The 18745-nt window shown below is 45.9% G+C and overlaps 1 protein-coding gene and 1 non-coding gene across 2 annotated transcripts in view; one reads left to right on the forward strand and one right to left on the reverse strand.

Moving 5' to 3' along the window:
• The window catches only part of LOC120926883 (stAR-related lipid transfer protein 6-like), a 38574-nt gene extending 20221 nt beyond the window's left edge, over positions 1–18353 (forward strand). Inside the window, exons 4-7 of the mRNA XM_040337181.1 lie at positions 5441–5567; positions 11026–11143; positions 14874–14967; positions 17957–18353. Of these exons, the coding sequence (XP_040193115.1) occupies positions 5441–5567; positions 11026–11143; positions 14874–14967; positions 17957–18113 (496 nt within the window). The 3' untranslated portion in view covers positions 18114–18353. The remainder of the gene's footprint in view (positions 1–5440; positions 5568–11025; positions 11144–14873; positions 14968–17956) is intronic.
• Positions 4891–4997, reverse strand: LOC120925361. The gene has a single exon (XR_005746643.1). It is a non-coding gene; the product is annotated as a U6 spliceosomal RNA (small nuclear RNA).
• Positions 18354–18745: the final 392 nt, after the last annotated feature.

Genomic DNA, 18745 nt, shown 5'->3' on the forward strand with positions numbered 1-18745 from the left:
GGAACAGAGGGACATTGCTCCAAATCAGGGACAGACCCTCTGAATCAGGGACAGTTGGGAGCTATGCCTTTAAAGCTGAAGTTCCTTCTGCTTATATTTTGCCTTTCTTGGTTCCCCCTCTCTGATCTCATCAACATGCCAATGACATTTCTAAACCACAGCTTTTCATTCTCTTTATATACTTTATTTTAGCTCCTGTAATGCCATCACTGAGTCTATGTGCTTCTCTATGCAATACAGGTCGATCATGGCTAGTGGGAGGGGCTGGCAGGGTGCTGTACATACAGTAGCTTCCTAATACAATCACAGTACCCTGCCTCTCAAGAGTCTTTAACCACTTAAGGACCGAGCCTCTTATTGAGACTTGTTGTTTACAAATTAAAGGGTTAGTAAAGGATTTTTTTTTCCTTTAAAATAACAAACATGTTATACTTACCTCCACTGTGCAGTTTATTTTGCACAGAGTGGCCCCGATCCACGTCTTCTGGGGTCCCTCGGCGGCTGTCTCTGGTCCTCCCCGCAAGTACTGACCACAGTCATGCAAGAGAGCTCGCATGGTGGTGAGTAATTGTGGGCGTCCTCCCGTGATACAGTGCGCCGCGTCACTGGATGTGATTGACAGCAGAGCCAGCCAATGGCTGTGCTGCTCTCAATCCATTCGCCCTAGCCAATCAGCAGCCAGGCTGAGCGGCGAAGAGGATCTCGGCACCGCGCGCGGGACTTTCGAGGGGTCAGGTAAGTAAAACGGGGGAGTAAAACATCAGAAATCGATAAGATTTGATAAAATCATTTTTCATTTTGAGTTAGGTATCCACAATATAGTTGTTTACTGATGATTGTTATCAGGGGTCAAGTCCTGGGGAAAGAAGTGTGGGAACTGCCACCCAAGGTCCACTCCCCCACCAAAAAAAATTAAAAAAATTATACGCTCATATGCATAATTACTAAACCGCATGTTTTTTTTCTTTTCGATCCACTGTACCTTGGTAATCCTTTATGTTACTGGCCGCTTCCTGTATGAAGCAAGTTTTTTTTTTAATTCTCGCGATAACTCGCGGCAGACCTCCGCAATGTCTCCTGGGAACAATGACAAAAGCTCCCAGGAGACATTGCGTCATCGAGGAAGTGACGGAATACCCGCACACTACCCGATAAATCCATATACAGGAAGCGGCCAGTAACATAAAGGATTACTAAGGTTCGCCTGCCCCTGATAGTGACTCGAGCTGGGCATCGCCGCTTAGTGAAGGATTGGCTCGGGTGGCTCGGCTGCTGTAGTCCTGCAAAGGGAACTGAGTTCCTGCTGTGAAAAAAGCGCAGGAACTCCGTTCCCACGCGTTCCCGCAGGACTTGAGCCCTGATTGTTATGGTGTAGTAATCTCAACATGTTTCCCTAGCTTACGGGCTTCCTCAGGAGATATATACTACCACACAAGTAACAACTATCTGGAAACCAATCTAGTAAGGATGGGCCAGATCCACAAAAACCTGGCGTAACTTAAAAAATCCCATTTAAGTTACACTGCCTTAAAGTTTCTACCTAAGTGCCCGATCCACAAAGCACTTATCTAGAAATTTCAGGCTGTGTAACTAAAATTCCGCCGGCGCAAGGCGTTCCTATTCAAATGGGGCGAGTCCCATTTAAATGAGGCGCGCTCCCGCGCCGGCCGTACTGCGCATGCGCGAATTTACGTTACGCCGAGTTTTGAGGATCGCGACGGCTTAAAAAAGTTGCGTCGGGAAAAAAAAAATAAAATGACAGCGTCGCTCGGCATGCATTCCTGAGGGAGAACTCCATGCCAATTTTCAAAGAAAAAAACGGCATGGGTTCCCCCCCCAGGAGCATACCAGGCCCTTAGGTCTGGTATGGGTTGTAAGGAGACCCCCCTACGCCGAAAAATCGACGTAGGGGGTCCCCCTACAATCCATACCAGACCCGTATCCAAAGCACGCTACCCGGCCGGTCAGGAAGGGAGTGGGGATGAGCGAGCGCCCCCCCCCCCCTCCTGAGCCGTGCCAGGCCGCATGCCCTCAACATGGGGGGGTTGGGTGCTCTGGGGCAGGGGGGCGCACTACGGCCCCCCCCCCACCTCAGAGCACCCTGTCCCCATGTTGATGAGGACAGGGCCCCTTCCCGACAACCCTTGCCATTGGTTGTCGGGGTCTGCGGGCGGGGGCTTATCGGAATCTGGGAGTCCCCTCAAATAAGGGGGCCCCCAGATACCGGCCCCCCACCCTAAGTGAATGGATATGGGGTACATCGTACCCCTATCCATTCACCTGTAGGCAAAAAGTTAGTTAGTAAACACACAACACACAACACAAGGGTCGGTGATGGGACGGTGATGCCTATATAAATGGGATGCAAGGCGCGCTTCCATCATTACAGCGACAACAGGCGACGAGTCAACATCAGAAGAAAGGAAGAGAAGACCCTGACGCCACAGAAGACCGCGCCGGCTGCCTGTTACTAATTGAGCTAACACACAAACATAGCAGGCAGCCAGCGCTGAAGAAGAAGGCACCGGACATCTGCAGAAGAACCGGGGTTCGCCGAGTCAACAGCGGAAGAGGGGAGAAGATGGAAGAAGCCCCCCGGAGTCCGGAGAAGCCCCCCCCGGAGAGCGGAGAAGACCCCCGGAGAGCGGAAGAAGAAGCCCCCCCCGCTAATAGAGCTAATAAAGAAGACAGGGGGGGCATCCGGAGCAGAATAATAAATTATTTTAAAAACCCTTGTGTTGTGTGTTTACTAACTAACTTTTTGCCTACAGGTGAATGGATAGGGGTACGATGTACCCCATATCCATTCACTTAGGGTGGGGGGCCGGTATCTGGGGGCCCCCTTATTTGAGGGGACTCCCAGATTCCGATAAGCCCCCGCCCGCAGACCCCGACAACCAATGGCAAGGGTTGTCGGGAAGGGGCCCTGTCCTCATCAACATGGGGACAGGGTGCTCTGAGGTGGGGGGGGCCGTAGTGCGCCCCCCTGCCCCAGAGCACCCAACCCCCCCATGTTGAGGGCATGCGGCCTGGCACGGCTCAGGAGGGGGGGGGGGTGCTCGCTCGTCCCCACTCCCTTCCTGACCGGCCAGGTAGCGTGCTTTGGATACGGGTCTGGTATGGATTGTAGGGGGACCCCCTACGTCGATTTTTCGGCGTAGGGGGGGTCCCCTTACAACCCATACCAGACCTAAGGGCCTGGCATGCTCCTGGGGGGGAACCCATGCCGGTTTTGTCTTTACAAATTGCTGTGGAGTTCTCCCTCGGGAATGCATACCAAATGCCGTCGCTGGAATGGGCTTTTACATGGTGTGACTAGTTTACACTTTGTAACATCAGCCCTAGTTTTACACTTGCAAAATAACACTTACGGCGAAAAAAAACGAAGCTGGAAAGCTTTGTGGATCGCCTTAAGTGCTAATTTGCATACTAGCAACGGCATTTCGACTCGAAATGCCCCCAGCGGCGGATGCGGTACTGCATCCTAAGATTCGGCAGTGTAATTCAATTACACCTGCCTGATCTTCTGCCTAACTTTGGAAAAAGCCTTTTGAGGATCGTTTCCAAAGTTAGACACAGACTGAACAGCAGTTAAGTCGGAGTATCTCTTTTGAGGATCTGGCCCGATGTTCTCAAAAGGGCAAGGTCCAAAAGGCATGACGATTAAATACCCAATGGGGAGGAAGAGCAGTATGTGGTTAGCCGCAGGAGGGACAATTAGGGCAAACTAACTTATCATAAACACATCCAAGATATTGGGGAACAAAACTCCCCTTTAGGGACATGCATTTTTTTTGTAGATCGATGGTATCTTTGATGTAGGACATTAAGGGTTGGTGAGAGGCAGCGGCGTGCATTCATCCCAAGTGTTATGATTGTCAAATTTAGCATGCTTGGAGATATGTCCGTGTGCTCAATATAAATACTTTCTTGGTCTCCTTGGGAGAGTTGATGGCTGTCTAAGGTGACCATGGAAGAACTATGTGGGTTGAGGAGGGCCAGGACAAAGGTATGGGCAGAAGGTATGGCCCTGGGTGCAGCGTGTATTGTAGGGAAGTGGGCGCCGCAAGTTCCTTTTACTATAGGGCTGACAGGAGTAATGAGAGCAGAATCACGACTTCTGTCGGCCCAGCACTGGAACTGGCGAGGAGAGCGCTGGGAAAAGGTGTGGGCTGTGCTCTCTCTCCTCCTCATAATCTCACACACAATGAAGGGGGAGGCGGATTTTTTTTTTAAATTCCTTTATTGTTATTATGGCAAAGTTTTACAAATACAACAAGTCATGTCAGTCTTATAAGCAGGGGTATATTCAATCCGCATACACCAATAACCAAAAAACAGCAGGACTTAAGCCTCGTACACACGATCAGTCCATCCGATGAGAACGGTCTGAAGGACCATCAGCTGACTGATGGTCCGTCGCACCCACACACCATCGGTTAAATAACCGATCGCGTCAGAACACAGTGACGTAAAACACAACGACGTGCTGAAAAAAACGAAGTTCAATGCTTCCAAGCATGCGTCGACTTGATTCTGAGCATGCGTGGATTTTTAACCGATGGTTGTGCCTATTGACGATGGTTAAATAACCTATGGGGCCCACACACGATCGGTTTTGACCGATGAAAACGGTCCATCAGACCGTTGTCCTCTGGTTAACCTATCATGTGTACGAGGCCTTAGGAAATCATTTTGACCATTTAAAAATAATTTTGCCTATACGATAACATTAATAAACAATGATACCAAGGGGCCTAAGGGACCCGTAGAAGCATATACCATTCAAAGCAAACAAAGAAGCTACATCAGTTGAGTAAGTGATTCTAATGAAATCACGTGATATATATACTCTGGAAGACAACAAATTCTATGATCACTTATAATTTTAAAAATATGGAACGCTTCACGAATTTGCATTTCATCCTTGCACAGGGGCCATGCTAATCTTCTCTATATCGTTCCAATTTTAGTATATGTCCTGCCGAAGAGAGGACGGGAGGGGGAAATTTATCATCTTTGCCTGGGCACTGGGTGATCCTGTCCCGGCACTGGGGTCTAGCACTAAGTCAGTGTAACCAATAGGTTGTTGAATGTTGGGTACAGGCAGGGCTTTTTTTAGGGGGAACTTGGGGGAATGAGTTCCACCACCTCTGGCTCAGACCCTTTGGTGCCTGCTCACCACAATCACTTGTAAACACAGAAGTCTGGTTTCTGTGTTTACAAGTGACAGCTCTGCACTCTGTGTGTAACCCCCTGAACTCTGCACTCTGTATGTAATGCAATCCTGGTATTTAATGCCCCTTTAAGACCCTTCTACTGTTTTTGAAATCTGAACAGGGTCGTGGTTGAGTTCCTGCACCTATTTTCTGAGAAAAAAAGCTCTGGTTACAGGTCCATTCTAATTCATACATATATATTTTTTTCCCCGAAAATCCAGATACCGCGGAGAAGGGATAATCGAAGAGGTGCCAGAGAAAGTCATTACATTTATGTACATTGATGAACACAGGAGGAAGTGGGACAAAGCCTTAAAACATTACTCCATCGTAGAGCACATTGACCAGGTCTGTCTCCTTCTCATAGGCTTCTTATAGGTTTGGTTATAGAAAAAAGAAAAAAAAAACGGGCAAATTCATGAAACTTCATTTATCAATTAAAGTAACTTTTTACAGGTCAGTGAATGTCACAAATGTGTATCAAAACACATTACAGTGTTCATAGTTTTAGGGTTGTTTTAGGTTTGTTTGTAGTTTTGGTGAATCTAAAGCAGGGTTTCTCAACCAGGGTTCCATGGGACCCTAGGGTTCCTCCAGAGGTTGTTAGGGGCTTCTTGAGCAATGAGCAATTTCTGCCTCTCAGATAATTTCCCACTGACACCATTGGAGAGTGTCTAGCTTGTGTTGGAGACTGCACTGGACTGACTGGATTGGTCTCTGGTCCTGGGTGGGTATTCATGTGCACGGAGGAGAGATGGGTTTGCTTTATGATCATATTAAATAAGGGCATTAGCCAATGCATCTCATTGGGTAATACATTTAAAAGAGCTAACAAAAGTCCTGGATGGCTTAACAATGTAAAAATGCATATAAAAGCAAAGGTTGAGGGATCATCATCAGCATTCAGACTTTATAAAGAATGCAGCAAGAAATGTAAGGGTGCAATTAGGGCGGCTTAGATAGAACACAAATTACACATAGCGGAGGAGAGCAAAAAAAATCCCAAGAAATTATTTAAGTATATAAACAGAAAAAAAGGAGGACAGACCATATTGGCCCCATAAAGAATGAGGAAGGACATCTATAGCCAGATTCACAAATAGTTACGCCGACGTAACTCGGAATCTAAGCCGTCGTAAGTTTAAGTGTATTCTCAAACTGAGATACACTTAAACCTACAGTAGCTAAGATACGACGGCCTGCGCCGCCGTATCTTAGGGTGCAATTTTTCCACTGGCCGCTAGATGCCACTTCCGTTGAGTTTGGCGTAGAATATGTAAATGACTAGATACGCCGATTCACAAACGTACGTGCGCCCGTCGCAGTAAAGATACGCCGTTTACGTAAGGTGTTTTCCGGCGTAAAGTTATTCCAACAAATAGTTGGCCTAGCCAATGTTTAGAATGGCCGTCATTCCCGCGTCGAAATTTGAAAATGTTACTTTGTTTGCGTAAGTCGTCCGTAAATGGGGCTGGACGTAATTTACGTTCACGTCGAAACCAATACGTCCTTGCGGCGTACTTTGGAGCAATGCACACTGGGATATGTTCACGGACAGAGCATGCGCCGTTCGTAAAAAACATCAATCACGTCGGGTCACCAATCATTTCCATAAAACACGCCCCCCCCATCCTCATTTGAATTAGGCACACTTACGCCGGCCCCATTTACGCTACGCTGCCGTAAGTTAGGAGGCAAGTGCTTTGTTAATACAGCACTTGCCTCTCTGACTTAAGGCGGCGTAGCGTAAATACGATACGCTACGCCGCCTTAAAGATGCGGCGCCCTACCTGAATCTGGCTATAAGTTACAAAGGATGGGGAAATGGCAAAGGTATTGAATTTATTCTTCTCCTCAGTCTTCATGAGGGAATTGGTGGCCTTCAGTAACCAAAACTGCAGTGTTTATCCTCATGACACATCTCAGGAAGCACCTCCATGGTTAACAGAGGACAGAATTAAAATTAGACTTGGGAAACTTAACATTAATAAGTCACCGGGACCAGATGGCTTGCATCCAAGGGTCCTTAGGGAACTCCATCAAGTAATTACCAGACCATTGTTCCTAATTTTTACTGACAGTCTACTGAATGGAATGTACCAGCTGATTGGAGAAAAGCCAATGTAGCACCAATATTTAAAAAGGGCCCAAAATACATCCCTTGGAATTACAATATAATCACACACATAGGTTGGACTTGATGGACTTGTGTCTAGTGCTAGAATTTTTGCTCTCGCTCTACCAATCGCGGCAATACCTCACATGTGTGGTTTGAAAACCGTTTTCCTATCGGGGCACGACTTACTTATGCGTTCGCTTCTGCGCTTGAGCTCGAGATGATGTGTCACTTGAAATTTATTTTCTTATTTATTTTACTTTTTATTTTTACACTGTTCTTTTAAAAAAAAAAAATATGTTGGGTCACTTTTATTCCTATTACAAAGGCATGACAGGACCTCTTTAATGTGAGATCTGGAGTCAAAAAGACCTCAGATCTCACATTTAAACTTAAATGCAATAAAAATATATAATTAAATGTATTTTTTTTTTTTTTCAAAAACAAAACAAAACAAAACATTTTCCCTTTAGGACCACTGGGCAGAAGTGACGTTTGACGTCGCTTCCCTCATCCAATGTTATGGAGCCAAGTGGGGGCCATCTTTCCCTCACTCTACTCCATGCCTGTGAGGGGATAGGATTGGATCACCTTCGCCACTCTGGTAAGCGGTGGAGACGACCAGAGCGTGGTAGGAGGGGACTTCTCCCGCTGTCGATAAAAGTAATCTTGCAGCGAATTCGCGACAGAGACCACTTTTATCTGAAAACGGACCGCCCGCCGTTTAAGTGTATACCAGGGTTATGGTAGATATCTGCTTCCATAACAACGGTATTCCACATCAAAGTACCGACATATAACAACGTTAGCTGGTCCATAATTGGTTAATACTTACCCCACTAAATAAAGGACCAATTTGTTCTAAAAAATAAAAGGGGGGGTGGGGGGTATAATTAACCTGGGGTGCCTCAAGATTTTGCATACTTTTTACCCTTTTTGTTCCAGGGCCTGTAGTGAGTGATCTCTGAGCAGGAGGTAGTCCAAATATCCGAGCACCAAGATCCCCTGGATCTTAGAAACCTCCGTAATTCCAGCTTGTAACCGCTGGGCACTGTTGAGGTGACCCAATCGTCCTGCACCACTGTTCTCTAAGGGGCAGATTATCGTAGATCGCCGCATCTCTGCGGCGGCGTAACGTATCTCATTTACGTTACGCCGCCGCAAGTTTTACGGGCAAGTGCTTGATTCACAAAGCACTTGCCTGTAAAGCTGCGGCGGCGTAGCGTAAATCCCCCGGCGCAAGCCCGCCTAATTCAAATGATCCGGGTAGGGGGCGTGGATCATTTAAATTAGGCGCGTTCCCGCGCCGAACATACTGCGCATGCGCCGTCCCTAAAATTTCCCGACGTGCATTGCGCAAAATGACGTCACAAGGACGTCATTGGTTTCGACGTGAACGTAAATGGCGTCCAGCCCTATTCACGGACGACTTACGCAAACAACGTACATTTTTAAATTTTGACGCAGGAACGACGGCCATACTTAACATTGACTGCGCCTCATATACCCAGGGGCGACTTTACGCATCGCAAATCTAACGTAAACGTTGTAACTTCACTGCGTCGACCGCGCGTACGTTCGGGAATTTGCGTATTTTGCTAATTTGCATACTCGATCGGGAAAACGACGGAGGCGACACCTAGCGGCGAAAAAAAAATTGCATTTAAGATCCGACAGCGTAAGAGCCTTACGCCTGTCGGATCTAATGGTTATCTATGCGTAACTGATTCTGAGAATCAGTCACATAGATACGACGGCCCAGATTAGGACTTACGACGGCGTTGCGCCGTCGTAAGCCCTTTCAGAATCTGGGCCTAAATGTCTGCAAATTGGAACAGCCTTCCCCCCACCCTCAAAAGGAGGGCTTGGTGGCAGGTTTAGAAGAGTTCTGGACCCAGGGTTTTTTCTGGCCCTGCGGGTTGCCCCAGTCTCTAGTGCCCTGTTGGCGGCAGAACTACCTTGGGACAGAAATACCTGAGGAAGTTCCCAAATTTTAAACGAGGGATGCCTGGTCCTTGTCTTTACAGGATGTAAAAAACTCTTTCCTCCGGAAATCTTTTGGATGTATTTGTCCAGCTCATCACCAAACAAACGTTCCCCATGAAAGGGGAACCCTGCCAATAACTTCTTATAGGAAAGCTCGGCTGACCAGTTCTTAACCACTTGCCGAATGCTGCACGCCGATATACCGATATACGTTGGCAGAATGGCAGCAGTGGGCAAATGGACGTACCTGTACGTCCTGTTGTAGTGTGGTACCCCACCAGTGTCTGAATACAGGATTCTCAACCAGGCAGGTTGAGGGGCTCCAGTGTATTTGATTGTTTGGGAGGAAACTGGCTTTTCAGTTTCCTCGTTATTTACTAAAGTCTACGTGAGGTATCGCCGCGATCGTCAGAGTGAGAGCAATAATTCTAGCACCAGACAGTGGCCCAGATTCAAAAAGCACTTGCGCCCGCGCAACCATAGGTTGCGCGGCGCAAGTGCTTACTTGCTCCGGTGTAACGAGTGCTCCTGATTCAGGAACCTCGTTACACCGAATGCAGCCTAGGATCTGACAGACATAAGCCTCCTTATGCCTTCACATCCCAGGCTGCATTCTTGCGTTGGCCGCTAGGGGGCGCGGCCATTGTGATCGGCGTATAGTATGCAAATTGCATACTACCACCGATTCACAAAAGTTGCGCGGGCCCTGCGCACGCAAGGTACGGAGTTTCCGTACGGCGACTTTAGCGCAAGGTTGCTCCTGCTATAGCAGGGGCAACCTATGCTAAAGTATAGCTGCGCCTCCCGCCCGTGAAATTTAAATTTCACGTCGTTTACGTAAGTGATTCGTGAATGGCGCTGGACGCCATTCACGTTCACTTAGAAGCAAATGATGTCCTTGCGACGTCATTTGCCGCAATGCACGTCGGGAAAGTTTCCCGACGGAGCATGCGCTGTTCGCTCGGCGCGGGAGCGCGCCTAATTTAAATGATTTCCGCCCCCGGTGGGATCATTTACATTAGGCAGCCTTACGCCCGGCTGTTTAGCATATCGCCCGCGCAATTTACGGAGCTTCTGCTCCGTGAATCGCTGGGCAAATCGAAATATTTGCGTGGGCGCAGAGAAAAATCTTTGCTCTTTGCCCACGCAAATATTGCTCCATTCTACCTGAATCTGGGCCAGTAACTCTAACCTGACAACCTTTAAAAATGTTTAAAGCGCCACCTGTGGAGATTTTTAGGTACTGTAGTTTGTTGCCATTCCACAAGTGTGCAATTTCAAAGCATGACATGTTACTTATCTAGTTACTCGGCATAACATCATCTTTCACATAATACAAAAAATTGGGCTGTTTCGTTTTTTTTTAATTCGTGAAAATGTATTTTTTCCCCCCAAAAAATGCGTTTGAAAGAACACTGTGCAAATACCGTGTGACATAACATATTGCAACGATCACCATTTTATTACATAGAGTCTCTGCTAAATATATATATATATATATATATATATATATATATATATATATATATATATAAATAATGCTCGGGGGTTCTAAGTAATTTTTCAGCAAAAAATATGGATTTTAACTTGTAAGCAACAAATGTCAGAAAAAGGCTTAGAATTAGTCAAAATGGTTTGATCTTCGCTGTTAATGGCGTTATTCTGTATTGCTATGCTAATAATAAACGTTTTCTTTTTTTTTAGGACACTGTGATCTCTCGCTCCATCACACACACTTATGGGATGGGGCTTATTTCATCCAGAGAGTTTGTGGATCTAATACACATTAGAAGGTATGACGGAGGAGTTGTCACTACTAACAGTGAGTGCATTTCTGTTATTTTTTTTTTTTCATGTTGTGCTCGAGGACTGATCCTGCATTCACACGTAGGCCCAGATTCACGTAGATGGGCGCAAAATTGTGTGGGCGTAACGTATCTAATTTACGTTACGCCGCCACAAGTTTTTCAGGCAAGTGCTTTATTCACAAAGCACTTGCCTGTAAAGTTGCAGCGGCGTAGCGGAAATCACCCGGTGGAATTCAAATTCGGCGGGTAGGGGGGCGTGTATCATTTAAATGATGCGCGTCCCCGCGCCGAACGAACTGCGCATGCGCCATCCGTAAAAAATATCCCAGGGTCGGTCTCGCGTACGTTCGGGAATTTGCGTATCTAGCTAATTTGCATACTCGTCGTTCGACGCGGGAACGACGGCCATACTAAACATTGACTGCGCCTCATATACCCAGGGGCAACTTTACGTGTCGCAAATCTAACGTAAACGTCGTAACTTCACTGCGTCGACCGTGCGTACGTTCGGGAATTTGCGTATTCTGCTAATTTGCATACTCGATCAGGAAAACGACGGAAGCGCCACCTAGCGGTAAAAAAAAAATGCAGTTTAGATCCGACGGCGTAAGAGACTTACGCCTGTCAGATCTAATGGATATCTATGCGTAACTGATTCTGAGAATCAGTCGCATAGATACGACGGGGCAACGCAGAGATACGACGGTGTATCTGGAGATACGCCGTCGTATCTCTTTTGAGAATCTGGGCCGTAATGTTTTGTAAATGCATGCAAAATAATGAAAGTTTACAAAACAAGCTAAAACTGCGCATCATGCTTGTGTTGCCACTCATTGTTAGGCTGAATTCACACCTGAGCGTAGCGTTTTGCGGCGTTTTTTTACCGCGATTTGCCGCGACAAAATGCTGCGTTTTTTACCGCGATTTTGTACAGGTCTAGGGTCACCAATGTAAAACGCCCAAATACGCTCAATTCGAGCGACAAAAAAGGGTCCAGAACTTGTTTGGGCTTCAAGCGTTCGGCGTCAGGCGTATTGGCGTGCAGATGTGAACCATGTCCATAAGGAATAATGTATTTCTTCCCCTCTAGTGTTTTTGAGCGTCGCGCTTCAGGCGACAAAATGCTCAGGTGTGAATGCAGCCTTAATGGCACTCAAAACACAGCGAAAAAGATGCGCATCATTCATACAAAAAACATGCATGACAAATGTGGCAAACTGTGCAGTTGACTCTCTAAAAGGTGATCATGCATTATATTGCCATGTTTTGGCATGCATAGGGCAGCCCATTCTTATGAATGGGCAGCCCTATGCGTGTGGCGCAAAATGCGTTCACAAAATGTTGACATGGACATTTTATAGATAGGCAACTCCTATCCTCGTATTGATTAGTGGTTCCAAATTAAGAATAACTACTGCAGTAGGGAACAGACACAAAAGATACACTCAGAATTTTTCCCAAAAAAACGTTCTCCTTTATTATGACGCAATTGAAGGTTTTTATACACATGATTACGTAGGTATCACATTAATATTACAATTGTACTTTTATGGTAACAAGGGGCGTAACATAGGTAGACAAATTCTAATCAGCACTCGAAAGAATGCAAACAAGTACTGAAAACATTATTAGTGCCGTGTGTACAGTGAGTGCACAGTAAGTGCAGTGTGCAAAACATACAGGGACAGATCCACAAAGCGAGTAAGCCGGCGTATCTACTGATACTCCGGCGTACTTTCAAATTTCCCGCGTCGTATCTTTGTTTTGAATCTTCAAAACAAGATACGACGGCATCTGGGTTAGATCCGACAGGCGTACGTCTTCATACGCCTTCAGATCTAAGATGCAATTCTTCGGCGTCCGCTGGGTGGCGTTCATGTCGTTTTCCGCGTCGAGTATGCAAATTAGCTATTTCCGACGATCCACGAACGTACGAGCGGCCGTCGCATTCTTTTACGTCGTCTCTAGTCGGCTTTTTTCGGCGTATAGTTAAACCTGCTATTTGGTGGCGTATAGTTAAACCTGCTATGTTAAGTATGGCCGTCGTTCCCGCGTTTAATTTAAAAAAAACAAATTGTTTGCGTCCACGTCAAAACAATGACGTCCTTGCGACGTCATTTAGCGCAATGCACGGCGGGAAATTTAGGGACGGCGCATGCGCAGTTCGTTCGGTGCGGGGACGCGCTTCATTTAAATGAAACACGCCCCCCTACTCGCCGATTTGAATTAGGCGCTGTTACGCCGCAAGAAATACACTACGCCGCCGTAACTTACGGCGCAAATTCTCTCAGGATTCAAACAAAAAAAGTAAGTTACGGAGGCGTAGCGTATCTCAGATACGCTGCGCCGGGGCAGATCTTTGTGGATCTGCCCCACAGTATAGAATACAATTATATACAGAACTTACAAATTTCCTTAACAGTGTCAAAGCAGAATAAATTATGAAATCACCCCTTTGCCCCACCCTTTGTACCTCCTACTGTAATTATTGTAAATGAGTCTGAGGCTCCCATTGGTTGGCTGCAGCAGGTGGGAGGAGCTGGGAACTCAGGTGCAAAGATTTCATTTAATTTCATTGCCGGGATTTCTTTTACCTATTGGATGGCTGAGAATATCTACCGGAAGCTGAACTATCTATTACTGGGGAGAGATTCTATACATTATTTTTAAACCATATCTGTTGCCACTTTGGGTGGGGTTAAGCAAATATCGAAATGCTTTGACGGGACATTATTAATCTGGAGGAGCCGGAGTTCCTAGGTAGACTTTATTTGCATGCAGACCACCCTGGGTAACTCCCAATTATTATGCTGAGCTTCCATGAATGAAGGAACTAAAATCCAATGAATGAAAAGGGACAGGCCAAGCACAGTTAGGCCTCGTACACACAACCATCAAGAAACTTGGTGGCAGAGCTTTTTTGCCGAGGAAAACGGTCGTGTGTACGTTTTTCATCGAGGAAACTGACGAGGAACTCGACGAGGAAAAAAGAGAACAAGTTCTCATTTTCCTCGACAGAAGTCTCAATTTCCTCGTCGTGTTCCTCGTCGGGCTGGTTTTCGACGAGAAACGCGAGCGTGTGTATGCTGAGAAACCCACGCATGCTCAGAATAAAGTATGAGACGGGAGCGCACCTTCGGTAAAAGTAGCGTTCGTAATGGAGACACATTTTTCACGCTGTAGCAGACTGAAAAGTGCAAATCGTCTCTTACCAAACTTTTACTTAACACGCAGTAACATGAGATTAGCAAAAGCAGCCCCAAGGGTTGTGCCAGTGGAATCGAAATTCCCCTGCCGTCGTATGTGTTGTACGTCACCGCGTTTGAGAACGAGGAGATTTGGTCTTGAGCTTGTGTACGCAAAGCAAGCTTGTCGAGTTCCTCGACAAGCCTAACAAGGAACTCGTCGAGGAAAACGATGTGTCTTTTCCGACGAGTTCCTCGGTCGTGTGTACGAGGCCTGAGTCTGGAAGGGAGGGGCTAAATCAGAGGTGGGCACTGGGCAATTCATTTTTTCAAGGGGCCAAATGAGAAACTGGGGTTGAACCAAATTCTCTGATTAATCGCCACTTGGGTTTTTATTTCTTTCTAAACAAACCAATTTCATCATGCTCTGGAATGGCTGATACTGACAATAGTGGACCATGCTGGTGCAATGTGTATTGGCATAGCTGCTTGTAGTCTCAAACAGAGGAAAGTTAAAGTGTAAATGTTTTTAATAAACTCTTATTTATATTCCATTCAGCTATAAGTATTGATTATGAAAAATGCCCAGTGAATTCCTCAAACGTTCGAGGCTTCAATAACCCATGTGGATATATATGTTCACCGCTGCCTGAGTAAGTACTTCACAAAAATGTAGGTCTTGTTTTAAAATGTGTCTTCGCAGTAGATGCAAGGGTTTGTTTTTCAGCGAGAACGTGGCGGTACGCTGTATGTACTGGCAAGGGGTGCTTGGATATGCAGGTAAGCACCCTAAAATATCTGCTTGCACCCCAAAACAGCAGCTGCCAAAGAGACTCCTATATCCTATTTGTATGATTAATTATATCATTAGCTGGCACTAAGTTGTCGTGAGCATTAACTGATACCAGGCAGTGGTACTACTTAGGTGAAGTCAAGCCACAGATTTATCCTGGCTGCATTTGCCAACACTCATTTTTAGTTGTGGATCAGCTCTGTAGTAGGCCTCGTACACACGATTGGTTAACCAGAGGACAACGGTCTGATGGACCGTTTTCATCGGTCAAAACCGATCGTGTGTGGGCCCCATAGGTTATTTAACCTTCGGTTAAAAAAAAGCCAACTTGCTTTAAAATTTAACCGATGGATTGCTAACCGATAGGTCAAACCGATCGTTAGTACGCACAACCATCGGTTAAAAATCCACGCATGCTCAGAATCAAGTCGAAACATGCTTGGAAGCATTGAACTTCGTTTTTTTCTCAGCACGTCGTTGTGTTTTGACACAATCGTTTTTTTAACTGATGGTGTGTAGGCACGTAGGCCAAGCAAGTTGGCTTTTTTTTAACCGATGGTTAAATAACCTATGGGGCCGACACACGATCGGTTTTGACCGATGAAAACGGTCCATCAGACGGTTGTCCTCTGTTTAACCTATCGTGTGTACGAGGCCTTAGTCGTTTACTGCAGGGTTCCTTTATCAGGATTTCCCTGACAGGTAGTCACTAGAGGGGGAATCCACCAACCTGTACTAGACATAGTCATTAAAATTGGGAACACCTAGAGATGTGTCACATCAAAAATGCCCATACACTGCTTTCCCCTCTTGTCTGAATGGCAATTAACACAACCTATTTGGATCAATGTTCCAACTTGGTTACATTCTGTTGTAGCACCCTATAGTGTGTGCTAGAAGTAGAGTAGGCAAATAAAATCCTGACTCATGCTGTACATTTGTGAGTCTATAATTGGGTCAGGGTCATTGGAGTTCAGGGCTGGATCACTCATCCTGGCAGTTCTCTGGTGCCTCCCCCTGATGTCTTGAATGTTGTAGAACCTTCTAGAATTAGAGGGCAGGGTTTAGGAAGAGCTACCATGCATATTTATGAGGTCTCAGCCAATCCCCAGTGGTGAGATGGCAGGGGACTGAGATAACCTCACAAATAGACATGGGCCAGAGGAAGCAGAAGGAAAGGTTATACTGTACACTGTTTTTACTCCACATGTGCTATTTAATGGGACTGTGAGTTCCTGCCTGTAAGGGGCTGTTGCTGAGCTGACAAGGAGTCCGTCAGATCCTTCAGGAGTGGATCAGCAGAAGTGTGTGCAGGAGGAAAGCTGACGTGGTTTTGATTTGCTTGGCAGTCCGAATTTTAAAGGGGTTGTAAAGGTTCATTTTTTATTTTCTAAATAGGTTCCTTTAACCCCTTAACGCCCGCCGCACGACTATTTACGTCCGCACAATGGCACGGACAGGCAGATGGGCGTATATATACGTCCCTGCCTTCTAGCGGGTGGGGGGTCCGATCGGGACCCCCTCTGCTGCGCGTGGCGGGCGGATCCCCTCGGGGAGCGATCCGGGACGAAGGCGCGGCTATTCGTTTATAGCCGCTCCGTCGCGATCGCTCCCCGGAGCTGAAGCACGGGGAGAGCCGTATGTAAACACGGCTTCCCTGTGCTTCACTGTGGCGGCGTATCGATCGAGTGATCCCTTTTATAAGGGAGACTCGATCGATGATGTCATTCCTACAGCCACACCCCCCTACAGTTGTAAACACTACAGCGCCCCCTGTGGTTAACTCCCAAACTGCAACTGTCATTTTCACAATAAACAATGCAATTTAAATGCATTTTTTGCTGTGAAAATGACAATGGTCCCAAAAATGTGTCAAAATTGTCCGAAGTGTCCGCCATAATGTCGCAGTCATGAAAAAAATCGCTGATCGCCGCCATTAGTAGTAAAAAATTTTTTTTATAAAAATGCAATAAAACTATCCCCTATTTTGTAAACGCTATAAATTTTGCGCAAACCAATCGATAAACGCTTATTGCGATTTTTTTACCAAAAATAGGTAGAAGAATACGTATCGGCCTAAACTGAGGAAATTTTTTTTTATATATATATGTTTTTGGGGGATATTTATTATAGCAAAAAGTAAAAAATATTGAATTTTTTTCAAAATTGTTGCTCTATTTTTGTTTATAGTGCAAAAAATAAAAACCGCAGAGGTGATCAAATACCACCAAAAGAAAGCTCTATTTGTGGGGAAAAAAGGACGCCAATTTTGTCTGGGAGCCACGTCGCACGACCGCGCAATTGTCTGTTAAAGCGACGCAGTGCCGAATCGCAAAACCTGGCCTGGGCATTTAGCTGCAAAATGGTCCGGGGCTTAAGCTAGTGCATTGTTGGTTCACTTACATTTTCCTTCGATTTCCCTTCTAAATGTTTTTTTCTTTGTCTGAATTTCTCACTTCCTGTTTCTCCTCAGTAAGCTTGCCCCCATCATCCGAGCGGCGGTTAGTCAGCCAGAACAGCTTACTGAGGAGGAACAGGAAGTGAGAAATTCAGACAAAGAAAACAAATAAAAAAACATTTAGAAGGGAAATCGAAGGAAAAGGTAAGTGAACCAACAATGCACTAGCTTAAAGGAACCTATTTAGAAAATAAAAAACAAACCTTTACAACCCCTTTACGTCTTGCACAGATTGGTGGATTGACCCTACTGGAAGACCATGATGACTCTTTCCCTTTACTCTGTGTACTTTCGCCAAATAGAAAATAAAATAAAACATACTGACCCACAAAAATGGCTGTTATCTTATGACAAATATAATTGTGTTTTCTCCTTCTTTCGTTTAATGCAGGAACCCGGCACATTCCAAGCTTGTGGCCTACATCCAGCCGGAACTTGGTGGTCTTCTTCCGCGATCTGTGGTAGAGTCGGCATTACCCAGCAACGTTGTAGGCCTCATCATAAATGTACAGGAAGGAATTAAAAAATGTTTCCAAAACGGAAACTGAATTATTTATAAATGTAATGATGGCTCACAGCATCCTGGGAGGACCATGAAGACACGTCACTAAATTGTAAGCTACCAGAAAGACTAATGAAATTATAAATGGACGCTACGCTGTGCCAAGACGTCTGACAAAATACTGATGTGCTACCAAATTACCCACTGATTGGGACCGTCCACCCAAATACCATATCTTAGTCCTGGAGTACTGAACTCCAGCAGCTATAAAGACACAAATTACGCAGCTCTGCAATAATATATCATGATTTTTTTTTTTTTATGTAAGGGGTGAATTACCTGAATCTGACCGGGTATCAGCTTCTTGTTTCTGTACAGTGGTGCTCGGACTGGAAGAGGAAGAAACAGCATGAGGAACCAATCATTTCTGCTGAGTAGTAGATAGCAGTAAACAGGGCCGATCCTAGGCAGGGTGCTCTGCACCCAGGCGCCACAGGGGGGCGCCGAAGCTCCAAAGTGCTCCCCTCCCTCCTCCTTGTCTGTGTCCAGAGGCAGAGCGCATGTAGATGGTGCTGCGGTTCCCCATTCCGCTTGCTCTCTCCGCTGGCAACTGACAATAGCGCATACCCGGAATCCGGGCTGGGTACCACAGCAGAGCCTAGTACCGGAACATGTTCC

The sequence above is a fragment of the Rana temporaria genome, chromosome 1 (assembly GCF_905171775.1).
Source record: "Rana temporaria chromosome 1, aRanTem1.1, whole genome shotgun sequence".
In the NCBI taxonomy this organism is placed as follows: domain Eukaryota; kingdom Metazoa; phylum Chordata; class Amphibia; order Anura; family Ranidae; genus Rana; species Rana temporaria.